This window comes from Microtus ochrogaster, linkage group LG10, assembly GCF_000317375.1.
Source record: "Microtus ochrogaster isolate Prairie Vole_2 linkage group LG10, MicOch1.0, whole genome shotgun sequence".
Lineage (NCBI taxonomy): Eukaryota > Metazoa > Chordata > Mammalia > Rodentia > Cricetidae > Microtus > Microtus ochrogaster.
The window spans coordinates 8,763,056-8,778,483 of NC_022035.1; the positions used below are offsets into that span (position 1 = coordinate 8,763,056).

Consider the following 15,428-nt stretch of genomic DNA (forward strand, 5'->3'; position numbering starts at 1 on the left):
AACCGGACTCGCTGAACATAGCTGACAATGAGGACTACTGAGAACTCAAGAACAATGGCACTGGGTTTTGATCCTACTGCACATACTGGCTTTGTGGGAGCCTAGGCTGTTTGGATGCTCACCTTACTAGACCTGGAAGGAGGTGGGAGGTCCTTGGACTTCCCACAGGGCAGGGAACTCTGACTGCTCTTTGGGCTGATGAGGGAGGGGGAATTTGTTGGGGGAGTGAGAGGGAAATGGGAGGCGGGGGAGGGAAATGGGAGGCGGTGGCGGGGAGGAGAGAGAAATCTTTAATAAATAAATAAATTAAAAAAAAGAATATTAAACAACAATAACAAAAAAAATGAAAGATACTTTCAAAGTGTCTCTTCAGAAGATGCTTTTTTTTTTTAAAGATTTAGTTATTATACATACAATATTCTCCCTTCATGTATCCCTGTAGGCCAGAAGAAGGTACCAGATCTCATTATAGATGGTTATGAGCTACCATGTGGTTGCTGGGAATTGAACTCAGTATCTCTGGAAAAGCAGTCAGTGCTCTTATCCTCTGAGCCATCTCACCAGCACCCAGAAGATACTTTTAAAAACATACATTTAGACCTATAACTTACATAAAAATATGCTATGGTAACTAGAGGAAATTGATTTCTATACCTATGTTCCTTGATTTACAATAGGGTTACATACAGATGAAAATCATTCTAAAATGAAAACAGTATAAGTTGAAACAGTATTCAATATACGGCACCTTCTAAACACAAACACCAAAGCCTACTAACACACGACGTTCAAGCATTAGCTGTCCACCATTGTGACTGTGGCTGCTGACACTGCCTAGCATTCAGGGATTACCACATTGCTGATATGGTAAAGTATGTAAACAAAAATATGCTTGCAGTGACTGTATCTACTTTTTACACTACTGTAAAATTATGAAGTTGAACTACTATAAGTTAGAGACTATAGATAAATTTAGTAAAAGTAAAATAATACAGTAATACAGAAAAGCAAACATTCTACAGTTGCCTAGTAAAAGACAGCTCATAATCCTCATGAAAACTGCCACTTGGCTTTTATGATGATTGTTCTTCTTAAAAAAAAAAGAATAATGCAGGGGTGTTCTTCTTGAACACGGGGCACAGGACAGACACACACGGCGGAACAAACACAGACATGACACGGCGGCTCCCACGTGGGTCCACTTTAATGGGGGAGGGGAACACAAGAGGGCGGGGAGGCCTGCGGGACACACAAGGAAAGGCGAACGAGAGAGAGAGAGAGAGAGAGAGAGAGAGAGAGCCTCGTGTGGCCCTGCCTTTTTAACAGGGAGCGCAAGGGTGTCTGGGGTGCGCACAGGTATCCGTAGTCCAGGAGGAGTCTGGGAGTTGTAGTTTCCAAAGGATCAACAATGATCATTTATATTATGTTTTTTTACATAGTAGAAAGTCAAAGGAAGACTTTGTGAAACTTTAAATTAATAGAAAATTCATTTTGTTAAATTATTAATATTGCTAATTAATTAATAACTCTCAATAATTATGTACACAAATAACACTTAATGCAAACAAATCCACACTTTTTCAGTTTTATCTCTGGTTGCTTGCACAGCTACTGTGGTTACAGGGGTCCTACAGCTCAAATAGTAACAGAATAAATAGTTCTTCCAGATTCTGAAGTCACCTGAATAAAACGTACAGACTCATCCAGAATACTCCACTAAGAGAAAAGAATGTGATAATGAAAGAAATAAAGAAAAGAAGAAAAGATGGGGAGGGAAGAAGAGAGGTGAGGAAGAGGAAGAGACACATGGGCTGCTAAAGAAAAAACAGTAAGTTCTGTTTACTGCTGTGTCCGGGCTCAATCACTAGAAGGAAAGTGCCATAGAAAAGTAACACTCTAAAAAGCACTGGAAAAGTAGAGTCACTACTCTACATACAGAGCTAGTGTACATTCCAGCACCTACACTATACTAGAGGCACTGCACTTTTTGCTCAGCCTGCTTGGTTATTCAAAGCCTTCATGTCTTCACATGAATTTTGTTAGGTCCAAAGCAGGCCCCCAAAACAAAAGTGCTGCTGACAATGTCCTGAATGACAGACTGGACATCTCAGGCTGGACTTTGATCAGGCAAACAGAAAAATTGCTACCAGACAAACAAAACCTAAACTCAGCATTCATCAGAAATCTTGCTAAGTGGGTTTCTGTTTGCCAGGAAAAGTCATTACTTCCCTTATCCTTTACTGCCCCAACCCCCCCAGGCGACTACCTCAAACAAGGGCATGTAGTTCCTGATTAACTCAAGTCTGTAACAGATCAAATGCCCAGCTAGCTCCCAGGTTGTGCTAGCTCCCAGCTCACTTGTAGCTACTCAAAATCCCAGACTGTTCTGACTCACAAGAACCATCCACTACCTGCTCTGCACAGAACTCGCAAGGCTTCCTGCCATTTGCTGTGTCTCTGCCCACCCTCAAGAGCCTGGCAGGCTGGGTGCCTCAACAAACCTTTATTTTTACTCGCAAAACCTTTCTGCGGCTTCATCCACAGCGCTCGCTTACAGACTTCAGGATGTTTCTCTTATTTGTAAAGAATTTCATTAGTATTTAAGAGGGATTGCATTAAAATCTGTAGATTTTCTTGCAATATGGCAGTTTAACAATATTTTTGTCCCACAATATGACCATGGGAGAATTTTTCCATCTTCTTTTGCTTTCTTCCATTGCTTTCTTAGGTGTTTTATAATTTTCACTATAGTGGTCTTTGTCTTCTTCAATAGGAATATTCCCAGATTTTCATTTTGTTCTTTTTTTTTCTTTGAGTCTACTATGAGTGGGAATGCTTTCTTGATTGAATTCACTGCTGATATACAAAACTGAAACCTTGTATGCTTGTATCCTGCTATTATTTTAAATTTTTGTCAGGTCTCTGAGTCTTGTGGCAGTCTTTCGTCTTTCTAAATACAGAAAATGAAGGTACTGTACACTTCCTTCTTCAGTTTTGCGCCCGAGGCAACTGTCCTAAACTCAATCCACCCCTGGCTCTGTCTCAATGACCAAAGGTTACAATCATGTTAATTCTAGGAATCTACCCCCAAGAAAACAATAAGAGTAGAGGGAAACTTATAAATATTTCTTACCACTGAAGTCTAGGCTAATATAAAATCTGAAACAAGGGGAACAGAAATAAGCTATAGAATAATCAGAATATTTTATAAAAAATAAAACTTACAACAATTTGAGAGACACAGAGAAACCCTGTCACGAAAAGCCAAAAAACACAACAACAACAACAATTTTATGAGGGAATGTTTAGATCATGAGGACAAGCACAACACAGAAGCTTATCTACAGAAATTATTGTGGTAGGGATTACTGGGTATTTAGAAATCTGTTTCCTTTCCAAGCAGAAAAATACTTTTTTCTATTTTCCAAAATTTTTAGGTAGAGCAACTGTAGATGGCAAATGGGCTGTGGACACAGATGACACTGGAGAGGCCTGGAAAGCTAAACTCACAGCATTCTTCAAGGAAAGGAGATGTTTAATGTGTCCTGGAGTGCTGAGAATGGATGCAGTTTACAGCCTGGTGATCTGCTGCCTAAGGACCCAGGCTCCGCCCAGATCTTCGAGAATTTATGTTTTACTTTCTGTAGTCCCTTTCCTCCTAAACCCTGGAACATCCCTGTGAGTGATATTATTTGAACTTTCCAACAGCCTAATTGACTTCCATGTTATTTTAGGAGCAGGCCAAATCCTGACTCCATGGGGATTTTTACTTCAGTCATTTTCCCTAGATGAACACTGCAAATATATATTACTCTCACTGGTTAAGAAAGAGTTGACCGGCTGATGGCTGGGCAGGATTTTGGGGGCAGAGAGAATGCTGGGAAGAAGGGCAGAGGTATGAGGAGATGCCATGAGATGCAGAAAGGTGCAGGATGGGCAGTATGCAGATGAGGTAAATGAGCCTCAGGCAGCACACAGATGAATAGGAATGGGTTATTTTTTCTAAAATTTAAGTTATAATAAGTAGCTAAAAATAAGCCTACAGCTATTAGCTGAGATTTCTTAATTAATAAGAAGTTTCCATGTGGTTATTTGGGAGCTGGCAATTAGGACAGAAAAGTCCCACTATACTTTATCATTGTTAAATATTACAATTCATAATAACAACAAAATTAATTTATGAAGTAGCAACAAAGATAATCTTATGGTAGGGGGATCACCACAACACGAGGAACTGTATTAAAGGGTGGCAACATTAGGAAGACTGAGAACCACTGCCCTAAAGCAAGGAGACAAAATTATCTGTTTTAATACTAAAACTCCAAAAATCTACAAAGACTGCATATTCTAAGTAGTGTGTGTTAACATAAGGAACAAAGGCATACTGAGATTCTCTTTCCCAAAGTAGCATTGTCGTAAACTTGATGTTAATTTGTTAACCCAAGTAAAATCTAGTGTTAATGGGTCATACTTCAAGGCTGCCAAGGAGATAGGTATTAAATTATCAGAGTTTAAAGCTCCTTGTCATTTGATTTGGAACAAATTAGAGCATTTTCCACAGGGCAGGCGTGTTCTACTCAATTTCAAGGCAAAATCAGTGTTGCAAGGTTTGAGTCAGGCAGGTCTGAAGAGCATTCATGGCCCCGGCTCAACCAGACTACTTTCAAATGAGGCAGGCTGCCCAAGCCAGGGCCCCATAGCAGTTTGTATCCATGAACTATAAGACAGGGTAGTGTCATACTATACTATGGGATACCCACCATCCATTCTCCTTTGTAATTTACTTTCTTATTTTGTATAATAAACTCTATAACCATTACAAAATCACAAAACTTTTTGGCTAATAAAGAAATTTCATAATGGCCAATTTACTGATAGTATATTTCAAAGACTATAAAGATATTACTCTAGAATGTTACATCTAGATATTTATAAAAATTATAATTTTATCTTAAAATTAAGTTTACATAAATTGTTCCTAAGTCTTCATGAAACTTAATACCAAATTTAGATACTATCTATTATTATCTTTTTTTTCCAGAAAAGAGAAAGGTGATATAAGTATTAGTAAGCTGAATGAGTAGGATTTACTTTTTAAAAAGGCTTGCTATAAATTTCAAAATATTTAAGAAGAAAATATAAAGATTCTGAAAAACATTTATATTAGGTATAATTCCTTAATGGAAGTATACATACAAGAGTTAGGCCAAAAATTATTTTCTGAACTAGCTGAGTGCTAGGCTGCAGACCTGCAGTCCCAGGCTCCACTTAGGAGACAGTAAGGAGGAGTGCTTGAGTCCAGGTGTTAAAGACAAGCCTGAGCAACACAGAAAAATCCCATTCCTAATACTGTCTTGTAATATTTTTAAATTACAGGGATATGTGAATATCTAAAAAATTTTTCTCCCTTCCACACAGGGTTTGCAAAGTTTATAAATATTATATTTACAAAAATCAGTCCTTCCTTTAGTCTGAGGTTTTATTCTAAAGTGTTTTTAATGGACTAGAACTTTTCTATAGGCGCTCTGAGTTAAAATACATACATGTCTATTCCTTCCCTAGAATCGAGGTAGTCATGAAGACTCTTTTCTGGATTGTCATTCAAGAGCTGTAGGTTAGGGAAATGAATTTATAAGCTATGTTCAAGGAGTTTCTTGTATTCCCTTTTATATATGTGTGATCCACGCTAACAACTCTGTTTAACCAGAGCACGCTCGTCTGGAGTCAGGTGCCTGCTGATGGTGGGGACATGGAAGAGTGGGAAAATGTCTCAGGGGTCTGGCAGACCTGGGGCTGATCACAGGAAGTTACATGCTGCCTCCAGCTTCCACTGTATCCTCTGGAAGGCACAGAGGCGATCAGAGGACTTCATATGAAAATCAAATCTAATATTGTTTACCAAATACTAAGCATAGTAACTGATATTTAAAATATGCCCAACATTTGCTTTATTCCCAAAACAAACATTGCATTATTTCATATTAAATTGCAAAAAAAATGAAGTTTTAAAAAAGCTGTTTTTATTTCTGATAAAGCCTCAGTTACAAGTCAGGCATGAAATTGGTGGGTTCAAGCTGACTTAAAACCATCTGCTATGTGAGGCTGTTAGCTTCTGCAGTTCTTAACTGCAGCTCTGTCAATACCAGGCTTAGTTTCTCTGACCGGAGTGTAGGTATGACTGACTTCTCATCTATGAAACAAGGCTTCTGACAAAAACAACTTAAAGGACACTAGGGCTTATTCGGCTCACAGGTCCAGAGGCATCAGTGCTCATGCAGGGGTGCGGCAGTGCAGAGCATCTCATACATGGCAGTGGAGAAGCGGGGTGGGGTAACCTGGGACAGATGGCTTTCTCTCTCCCATATTTACTTCACTCAGCCCTGCAGACCATTGCATCGCACGCCTATATTCAGGGAAGTTCTCCCCAGTTCCAGGAATAATTCTATCTGGAAACGCCAGAGAGCACACCCAGAAGTCTGTTTTACCAGTCTCCTGGTTACCACTAAATCAAAACAACTGGCAATAAATATCGAGCATCACAACATTTACACTTACATTTTATGACAACTCCATTATTGTCTTCATCTGAATTTAAAACTAGGCCGGATATAATTAAATCTATATGGATTATTTTCAAGCTAAAATAGGAAAATTACCTTACTTTTTCATAATATATTCCATGATTTTCTTTAACGTAGGCATTACTTAAGGCTTCTCCTACCAGCTTCCAAGTTCTTTTATGTTCTGGGCACATACTAATCCACAAAATAAAGCCTAAAACTAAAAATCTTTACTATAGTTAGGAAGACTTACAAATCCACGTACTACTATAAGAGCTCACTTCTCTGGAACTTCTCTTGGGGAAAACAAACTGTTTTCTTTTCCTATATGCAAGTAAACTTAAGCTTTTCCCTTTCAGGACTCTAAAAGGATAAGTGCATCAACAATCTAAACTAACACTAAAGAGTTTAAGGCTTACAATGAAACTGCTCATTCCCTACTTTCCCTTGTTTTATGGACGTGTTTACAGCACTTAAAGACTTAAAGTTAAGTTCATCAGCTTCTAAAAGACACTATTGGTATGGGATGATTCTGAAAACATTTTAAAAGGAGACTGATCATAAGTCTCAAATCAAACACATATTTTCCTCTCTAAATACTATAAGATTTTCAAATCCTTGTTACAGTTTACTAAAATGAAATAGGTAATCTCAAAGAAATCAAAAGTAATCATATAGCCTTGGTCATCTGTGAAGCAGTGATCTGAGAACTTTATTGCCTCTGTGTGATTGTACAACAGTGAAACTGACAAAGGTGAACTTACCTGCTAGTGCCCACTCTCCTGAGCCATGGGTGTGCCCGCTGTAATACAAAACATATGTATCGTGTCTAGGTCCATCGACTGTCCGAAGTTCAAGGAAGGCTTTCAGTTTGGAATGTAGAGTATCAAAAGACAGTCCACTTGTGGAATAGTCACATCCATAGGTCTCAATCATATGATATGCAAAGAATCTTTGGATGGCATTGAGCATGCCAGTAGACCTCAAATTTAACTCTTGCACATGCTCTGGTGGGAGCAGTGTTGGCTGACCATCAGGACTGCGAAAGGAGAGGGAAAAATTATCCTGATTATTCTGGTTTTAGAAAGTATTAATTATTCTATGTTACATTCTCATTTGCCATCTATAATTGATTACCTAAAAACCATAATCAGGCAGGCTAACTAAATGGCAAGTTTCTCTTCTATAGCTCCTTTCAAGCTAACAATTAAGTTTAGAAAACCCCAAACCCAGTTTCTAAAACTTGTATTTCTTCTCAGTAGAAGAGTAAAGGCTGAAATAGTATCACATGAAATATATAGCACTGTTCTTTGTCCCTATCCTTATTTTCTTATAAGTAAACAATATTGAATAAAAACATTTAAAAGCAAGATTGTACTAAATATTTCAAGAACACCCAAGTAGGAACTAAAAGGAAAGATCACTGTATTGTTGAGAAAATTAAACTCACATGTAAAACATGGGAAGCAAGAATGTGATTATATATTTAATTTCTGTGGTGAAAAACAGGATCTTTGTAATGTGTTCAAAATCTACTAACTTAAGGTACAGTTTAAAAACAGAAGAAATCATCTGTTAACAAATATGACTTTAAAAGTAGTTATTAAGACTTAACACTGACTGAAGACTTTGACCTGATTCTGGAACAAACGGTACCCTGGGGAACACACTAAACTATGTTTTATAACTACCAGAAATGAAAAGTTTTAATGTTAAGGAACAAAATTCATCACTACTCTCCTCTCCAAAATGAAATTTCCATCAGAAAATGGAAAAACTCTAAATTTTACTTCTTGTACTATCAATCCTATCCCAGTTAATTCTTCAGTGTTTATTAAAATAAAATCTTTTGGATATTTCTGACTTTTAACAGTAACCAGGGCAAAAATTAACTGTGCAAATTACTATTTCCACAAATTCTTTCTGTAGAATTGTTATGCCTTCCTTTCTGAGACCTTCCTGAACCACATGCATTTCTTAAGAGTCCCTTCTAGTTCCAGTAAGCCTTTGATAAAAATGCACTATTAAAAATTTAGGCCGAGCTCCAGGAGACCAGTCCAAGAGAGGACGGGGCAACTACATGAACAAGGGAGGTCAAAATCATGACAGGGAAACCCACAGAGACAGCTGACCCAAACTTGTGGGAGAATAATAGGAATAGAAGAAGGAGAAGAACTCCAGCTCAAAGGCAGAGAAAAAAATATCCAAAAGAAAAAGTCATAGAAGAAAACTTTCCCAACCTAAAGAAAAATATCTCTATGAAGGTACAAGAAGCTTACAGAACACCAAATAGACTGGACAAAAACAAAAGTCCCCTTGCCATATAATAATCAAAACGCAAAGCATATAGAATAAAGAATATTAAGAGCTGCAAAAGAAAAAGGTCAAGTAACATACGAAGGTAGACCCATCAGAATTACACCCAACTCCTCAATTGAAACCATGAATGCCAGAAGGTGGGCAGATGTGCTGCAGACACTAAGAGACTGGATAGATGCAAGCCCAGACTACAATACCCAGCAAAGTTGTCAATCACCATCGATGGAGAAAATAAGATGTTCCGTGACAAAACCAGATTTAAACAATACATATCCACAAACCCAGGCCTACAGAAAGTACTAGAAGGAAAACACCAACTTAAAAAACCCAACTGCATGCACAAAAACATAGGCAACAGATAACCTTACACCAACAAAACCCAAAGAAGGGAAACACACAACCACTATTACCAAACAATAACCCCAGTAGAACAGACAATGAGAGCAACAATAAATAAATAGGACCTCCTGAAACTGATGAGCCTGTAAAGCAAAGGACACAGTCAATAAGACAAAAAGGCAGCTTACTGAATGGAAAAAGATCATCACCAACCTCACATCAGACAAAGGATTGATCTTCAAAATATATAACATTACTAAAGCTTAAATCATACATCAAACCCCACACACTAATAGTAGGAGACTTCAACACTCCACTCTCGATGACAGAAACTTAACAGTGAAATAAGAGAACAGATATCACAACTCTAATGGACTTAACAGACATCTATTGAATAGTCCACCCAAACACAAAAGAATATATCTTCTCAGCACCTTATGGAACCTTCTCTAAAATTGACTGCATACTCAGTAACAAAGCAAACCTCCACAGATGCAAAAAAATTGGAGTAATCCCCTGTATCTTATAGGATCACCATGGTTTAAAGTTAGAATTTAACAACAACACTAATTGCAAAAAGCCTACAAACTCATGGAAATTGAACAGTGAACTACTGAACCATCCCTGGGTCAAGGAAGAAATAAAGACAGACATTAAAAACATACTAAAATTCAATGAAAATCAAGGCACAATGTACCCAAACCTATGGGACACTGTGAAAGCAGTGCAAAGAGGAAAGTTCATAGCATTAAGTGCCAACATAAAGGAAGTGGGGAAAGCTCACACTAGTGGCTTAACAGCGCACCTGAAAGCTCTAGAACAAAAAGACACAAACTCACCCAGGAGGAGTAGAAGACAGGAAATAATCAAATTGAGGGCTAAAATCAATAAAATAGAAACAAAGAAAACAATACAAAGAATCAATGAGACAAAGAGCTGGTTCTTTGAGAAAATCAACGACATGCACAAACACGTATCCAAAGTAATCAAAAGGCAGAGAGAGAACATCAAAATTAGCAAAATCAGAAATGAATGGGGAATATAACACTGAGGAAATCCAGAAAATCATTACGTCATACTCAAAAATCTGTACTCCACAAAATTGGAAACGTAAAAAAAATTGACAATTTTCTGGATAGATACCATATACCAAAATTAAATGAAGACCAGGTGAACAATTTAAATAAACCTATAACCTGCAAGGAAACAGAAGCTGTCATCAAAAGATCCTCCTTTTAAGGAAGGGCCTTTCTTTTAAAAGCTCATCCAGATTTCCTGATCCTAGCTAAAAAACAGCTAAACATATCTATCAAAATATATTTAATCCTGAAAATAACACTATCACTTAAGTTTTATACACAAGGATGAAGTGCAAGAGCACTACATTTTGGAAGTAAAGGTGGGGAAAAATAATCTAAGAGAACTTTAACAGCCAAGTTGTTACTGAAGTCCAGCATACCACCGTACCTGCAAAAGTTGGTAGGGATCACAATCGCATAGCCAACAGAGGTTCCTCCTAAACAGTTACCAAGTTCATGGAAGAGCCCATGAGCCAGGGACTCCAGTGGCAAAACAATAAGAAACATGCTCAAGAAGATTCCATTTGTGGGCTAAAAAAGGTAAAACAAAACAATGTTTATATAGTTTGTGTATATTTACGTACATATGTATTGACTCAGTTTTTACCACTACACAAATAACTGGTATTTGGAAACAATAAGAAAATGTACACATTTGTAGACCCGGAGAAAAGAATCTTAAACAGATCTCTAAGTCTTTTGGAAGTTGTAGCAAAACACGGCACATATTTTTAAAAATTTGTTAAATAACATTCCATTCAAACTTAAAACAAAAATATAACAACTCTGATGTGAAAGAGTACAAAACAAAAACCATCTCTTCATGTTCAAGCAATATATGCATCGTTTTTCCAAATACTACTACTACTTTATCAAAGAGCATGCTTGAGAAAGGACTCACTATCTCCATTCCATGTGGAGCCCATAGAATCCACAAACTATGAGAATAAAACCTAAAGGAAAATCAATATCTTAAGGCTAAAAGATGAATTCACTTTTACATAATAGTTTACTTTTTAAAAACCCCAAACTCAAGTTGTCTAAATTGAAGATCACAACGGAAAAAAAATTATGAACATTTAAATACCTTTAAAGCAGCACATAAAAGACAGAAAAAATTTAAAAAGCCATGTTTAAATATTAACTAAAACTAAAAAGCAGGAAAAACAAGTGCTCATTTAAGTTGAAATAAAATATAAAGATGATAATTAATCCTACACTGTTGCTTTTTAATATTGGCACTATATCAGATTCCTGCATTGCTGCTGCATAAGTAATGGCCTATATACAGGAGCAAATGTCAACATTAAGGAGTGGTTCATCTGGTCAAAAGTAGAAAATTTACCCATAATGAAAGGACAGATATACTGTCCAATTTGGTATACTCTCAATTATATAAAATATAGCAAGTTATAATTATTTAGTATAAAGACTCGATTTATGAATATTGAAAAATATAAAAATGTAAAAGTGATTAAAATCACTTCAAGTAGTCTTTTTTAATATTGCCACATTTCGTATTATATATATATATATATGTGTATGTATATGTATGTAAACACACACACACATATATCTAAAGTCACAAATATTGGGGTTAGGCAGATGGCTTAACAGTTAAGAGCACTTATTCTTGTAGAGAAACCTATTTCAATTCCCAGCACCCATTCAGCAGCTCACAATAGTCTATAACTCCAGTTTCAGGGGATCTGATGCCTTCATCTGTCTTCTGCGGGTACCAGACACACATGTGGCACACAAACATGCAAGCAGACAAAACATAAATAAATCTTTAAAAATGTTTTTTCATCATGAATATGTATTTGTGTATATACATAGGTCTATTCTTTACTAAAAGATGTGATATATAACATTTCTGTAAGGCCATTAATTTGTATATAATTTACATTCCCATTGCCAGCTTAATGGTATCTAAAACCCTTTCAGTGTAAATATGCTACACCTTACATAAATGATATATAACTTATAGATATTTCTTATGTAATGCTTGTCATGTAATTTCAAAAAGACCTTATGTTTGTGTTTATGGAAACGTTTATGCTTGTTGAATTAAAAACAACTAAATGGAAGATTCAACTTTTTACATTTTTAGTTTATGCGTACCTGTATCTGTGTGTGTATATGTGAACTTGTGTGTGCAATGACATATACTGTATGTAAAAGGCAAGAAGCCGGAGTTAGAGGGGAAACTAGAGTTTGCGAGACATTATATTTATTATGTGGATGTTCATGGTTGCATAGTAACCATTTTTAATAGCTATGTCATATCTCTCCAGCCTCCAACAAAACACATTAAGTCATCAGAAGTAAAAGAATAGAAATCTAGAGAACTTTTAAAAAAATCTAAGTGTTTAAATATTACTTAAGAGATCTTGTTGCACAGTGATATTTCATTTGTATTTTAATAAATAAAACTTGTCTGAAGATCAGAGAGTAAAACAGCCCCACTGGTCAGCCTTCCAGAGCAGGCAGTGGTGACACACACCTTTAATCCCAGCAGTCACACTAGTTTGCCATAGAAACTGGCCAGCAGTGGTGCGCGCCTTTAATCCCAGGAGTAGAGAGAAATATAAGACAGGAAGAAACAGCTCTCACACACAGTCTCTCATTCTGAGATTCCTGGAGGCAGGATCACCATTTTGGACAGAGGAAGAGGTAAGAGCCAGTGACTGTTTTGCTTTTCTAACCTTCAGACTGAACCCCAATTTCAGTCTTTGGGTTTTTAGTAATCATGCTACACTGATATATAGTCATCAAAGTCTTAATAGAAGTATTAAAATCTTGGAGCTGGAGAGATGGCTCAGTGGTTAAGAACACTGCTTTCTTCTCCAGAGGTCCAGAGTTCAATTCCCAGAAACCACATGGAGGCTCAAAACTATCCATAATGAAATCTGGTGCCCTCTTCTGGCCTGTCGGCATACATGCAGACAGAACACTATATACATAATAAATAAATAAATCTTTTCTAAAAGAGAGAAGTGTTAGAAATATATACTGCCACTGTGTACTTTCAAAAAAGACAAAAACCACAAAAAATTAAAGTCACAACCCTTATAAGTGTAAAAACAGTTATAAAAATGACTCAGGCAAATCTACTAACTTACGCTTTGCTATAATCAACAAAAGAGGTGGGAGTAAGTAAATTCTATGGTCCTGCCAAGTCGAAAAGCATATGAAACTGTACAATGGTCAATTACAGAATGCAGGCTGTGAGTGGAGGCTTCGTAGAAGCCAAGCATCCTAATCTCTCAAGAGCATGTCTGCCCTGCAAAGAAGAACAGCAAATAAGAGAAATATATATTTTATACATGCATAGTACAGAGTGGAGCTGACACACAGGGAGCAGTTTGGAAATGCTGGGTCTTCTTAAAATGTAAAGGATAAGCTCGTAGGTTTTTCTTATTGCTTAGGTTTTGTTTTTTGTTTTTAATTTTTGTCTTTGTTTTTTGAAACAGGGTCTCTAGATGTAGTTTTAGCTTGACTTTAACTTATTATTTGGGTAAGCTGGTATTGAACTCTCAGAGATCCACCTGCCTCTGCCTCCCGAGTTTGAAAACTAACAGCATGCACCACAACATGGTCCTCATTTAAAGGCTGGAAATCCAGATGAAGAAGAAAAGACAGTTATGCACAATGTAACAATATTTCATTCAACTATGGACCATTGCACCATTTGTGTGCATGTGAACAACTTATCCATTCACGGTCCCATAAAATCATAAAGGAACTGAAAATGTCCTACTGTCTAGTAACAGTGTATGATACACTGACGCATTGTTGTGCAACATGTAACCAAGTCTGCACTGTCAGGCATATAATCAATAATAACTATTAGTGGCTCACATATTTACCACCTGTATTTCCTCCATATTAAAAAGTATGCTGCAAAGTTTACCCAGCAACAGGCCCACATTCTGTGCCCGCTGACTGCATCCACAGCCCAGACGGAGTGATTGAAATATAATCTAGATTTCTGAAAGTATACGCTATGGCGTTCATGATGCACTGCTCAGGATTTATCTGTTAGAAAATGTACCACATCCATACTTCAGAAGAAAATACTTTTCAGACCATTGTTTTTGGTGTTTTAGTGGGAAAAGAGCATCTACTTCTCTGAAGGATTTCAATGTTTCCCCAAAGAATGCTCTGGAAATTTAACTCTCAATATAACAATCTTAATAAATGGAGTCTAATGGGAAGTTTATTGGGCATAAGGACACAAAACTGAAATGACCTTCACAGATGAAATAATGATTATTCTATAAGGATCCAAAGCAGTGAAACATGCCCTTTACCTACATTCATCCACCATCCATTTATCCGTCTGTCTGTCCGTCTCTCTATCTATGTATCCATCTATCTCAACTCTCACTATTGAAATTGAGCTTCCCAACCTCCATACTATGAAAACATGAATGTAATTTCTTTATAAATTACCTGCTCCACATTACTGTCACAGCAACCCACAATGTACCAGGCCATCACATTTTATAGTGTTCTGGGAAAAGTGATAACATTTTCGCTTCGAGCTAAAATAATTCTCCCCTTTGTAACCTAGACTAAATGGCTCTAAACTGGGGCAAACAAATGAAACAAAACAAAACAAAAAATGTGAATACTGTGCATTTGTAATTCAGCAGCAGTCTGCAAAGCTCCCTGGTGTGTGTGCCAAATGAAGGAAAGGCTGGTCCTTCCATCTTGCTAGAAGTGAACCCATGCTACATTAATACAGCTCATCTCTTCTTTGAATGTGAGGCTGACATTAAAACTTCTACCATACCAGGGATTGTCCCTCTTTCACACACAGTGAAATTAACTGTATAATGGCTTTTCTGGTTTGCCTTAAAAGGGCTTCTACAAAAGCAGCACCAAATCTCCACGGAATCTTCAAATTACAATGGTTAGCAAGGAAGGGCATATAAGAGTGAAAGATTTCAGAGAGAATGTGGGGATGATCTTTCGGGAATTCACCAAGACCAGCTAGCCTGGGTCTGAAAAAGCATGGGATAAAACCGGACTTACAGAGCAGACAATGAGGACTACTGAGAACTCAAGAACAATGGCAATGGGTTTTTGATCCTACTGCACATACTGGCTTTGGGGGAGCCTA

At 37.1% G+C, this 15,428-nt stretch overlaps 1 protein-coding gene across 1 annotated transcript in view; it reads right to left on the minus strand.

Moving 5' to 3' along the window:
• Positions 1-15,428, minus strand: part of Tmem168 (transmembrane protein 168) — a 32,972-nt gene that overhangs the window by 3,081 nt on the left and 14,463 nt on the right. Inside the window, exons 3-4 of the mRNA XM_005363724.3 lie at positions 10,686-10,828; positions 7,325-7,599 (exon numbers count right to left, since the gene is read on the minus strand). Coding sequence (XP_005363781.1) covers positions 7,325-7,599; positions 10,686-10,828 — 418 coding nt within the window. The remainder of the gene's footprint in view (positions 1-7,324; positions 7,600-10,685; positions 10,829-15,428) is intronic.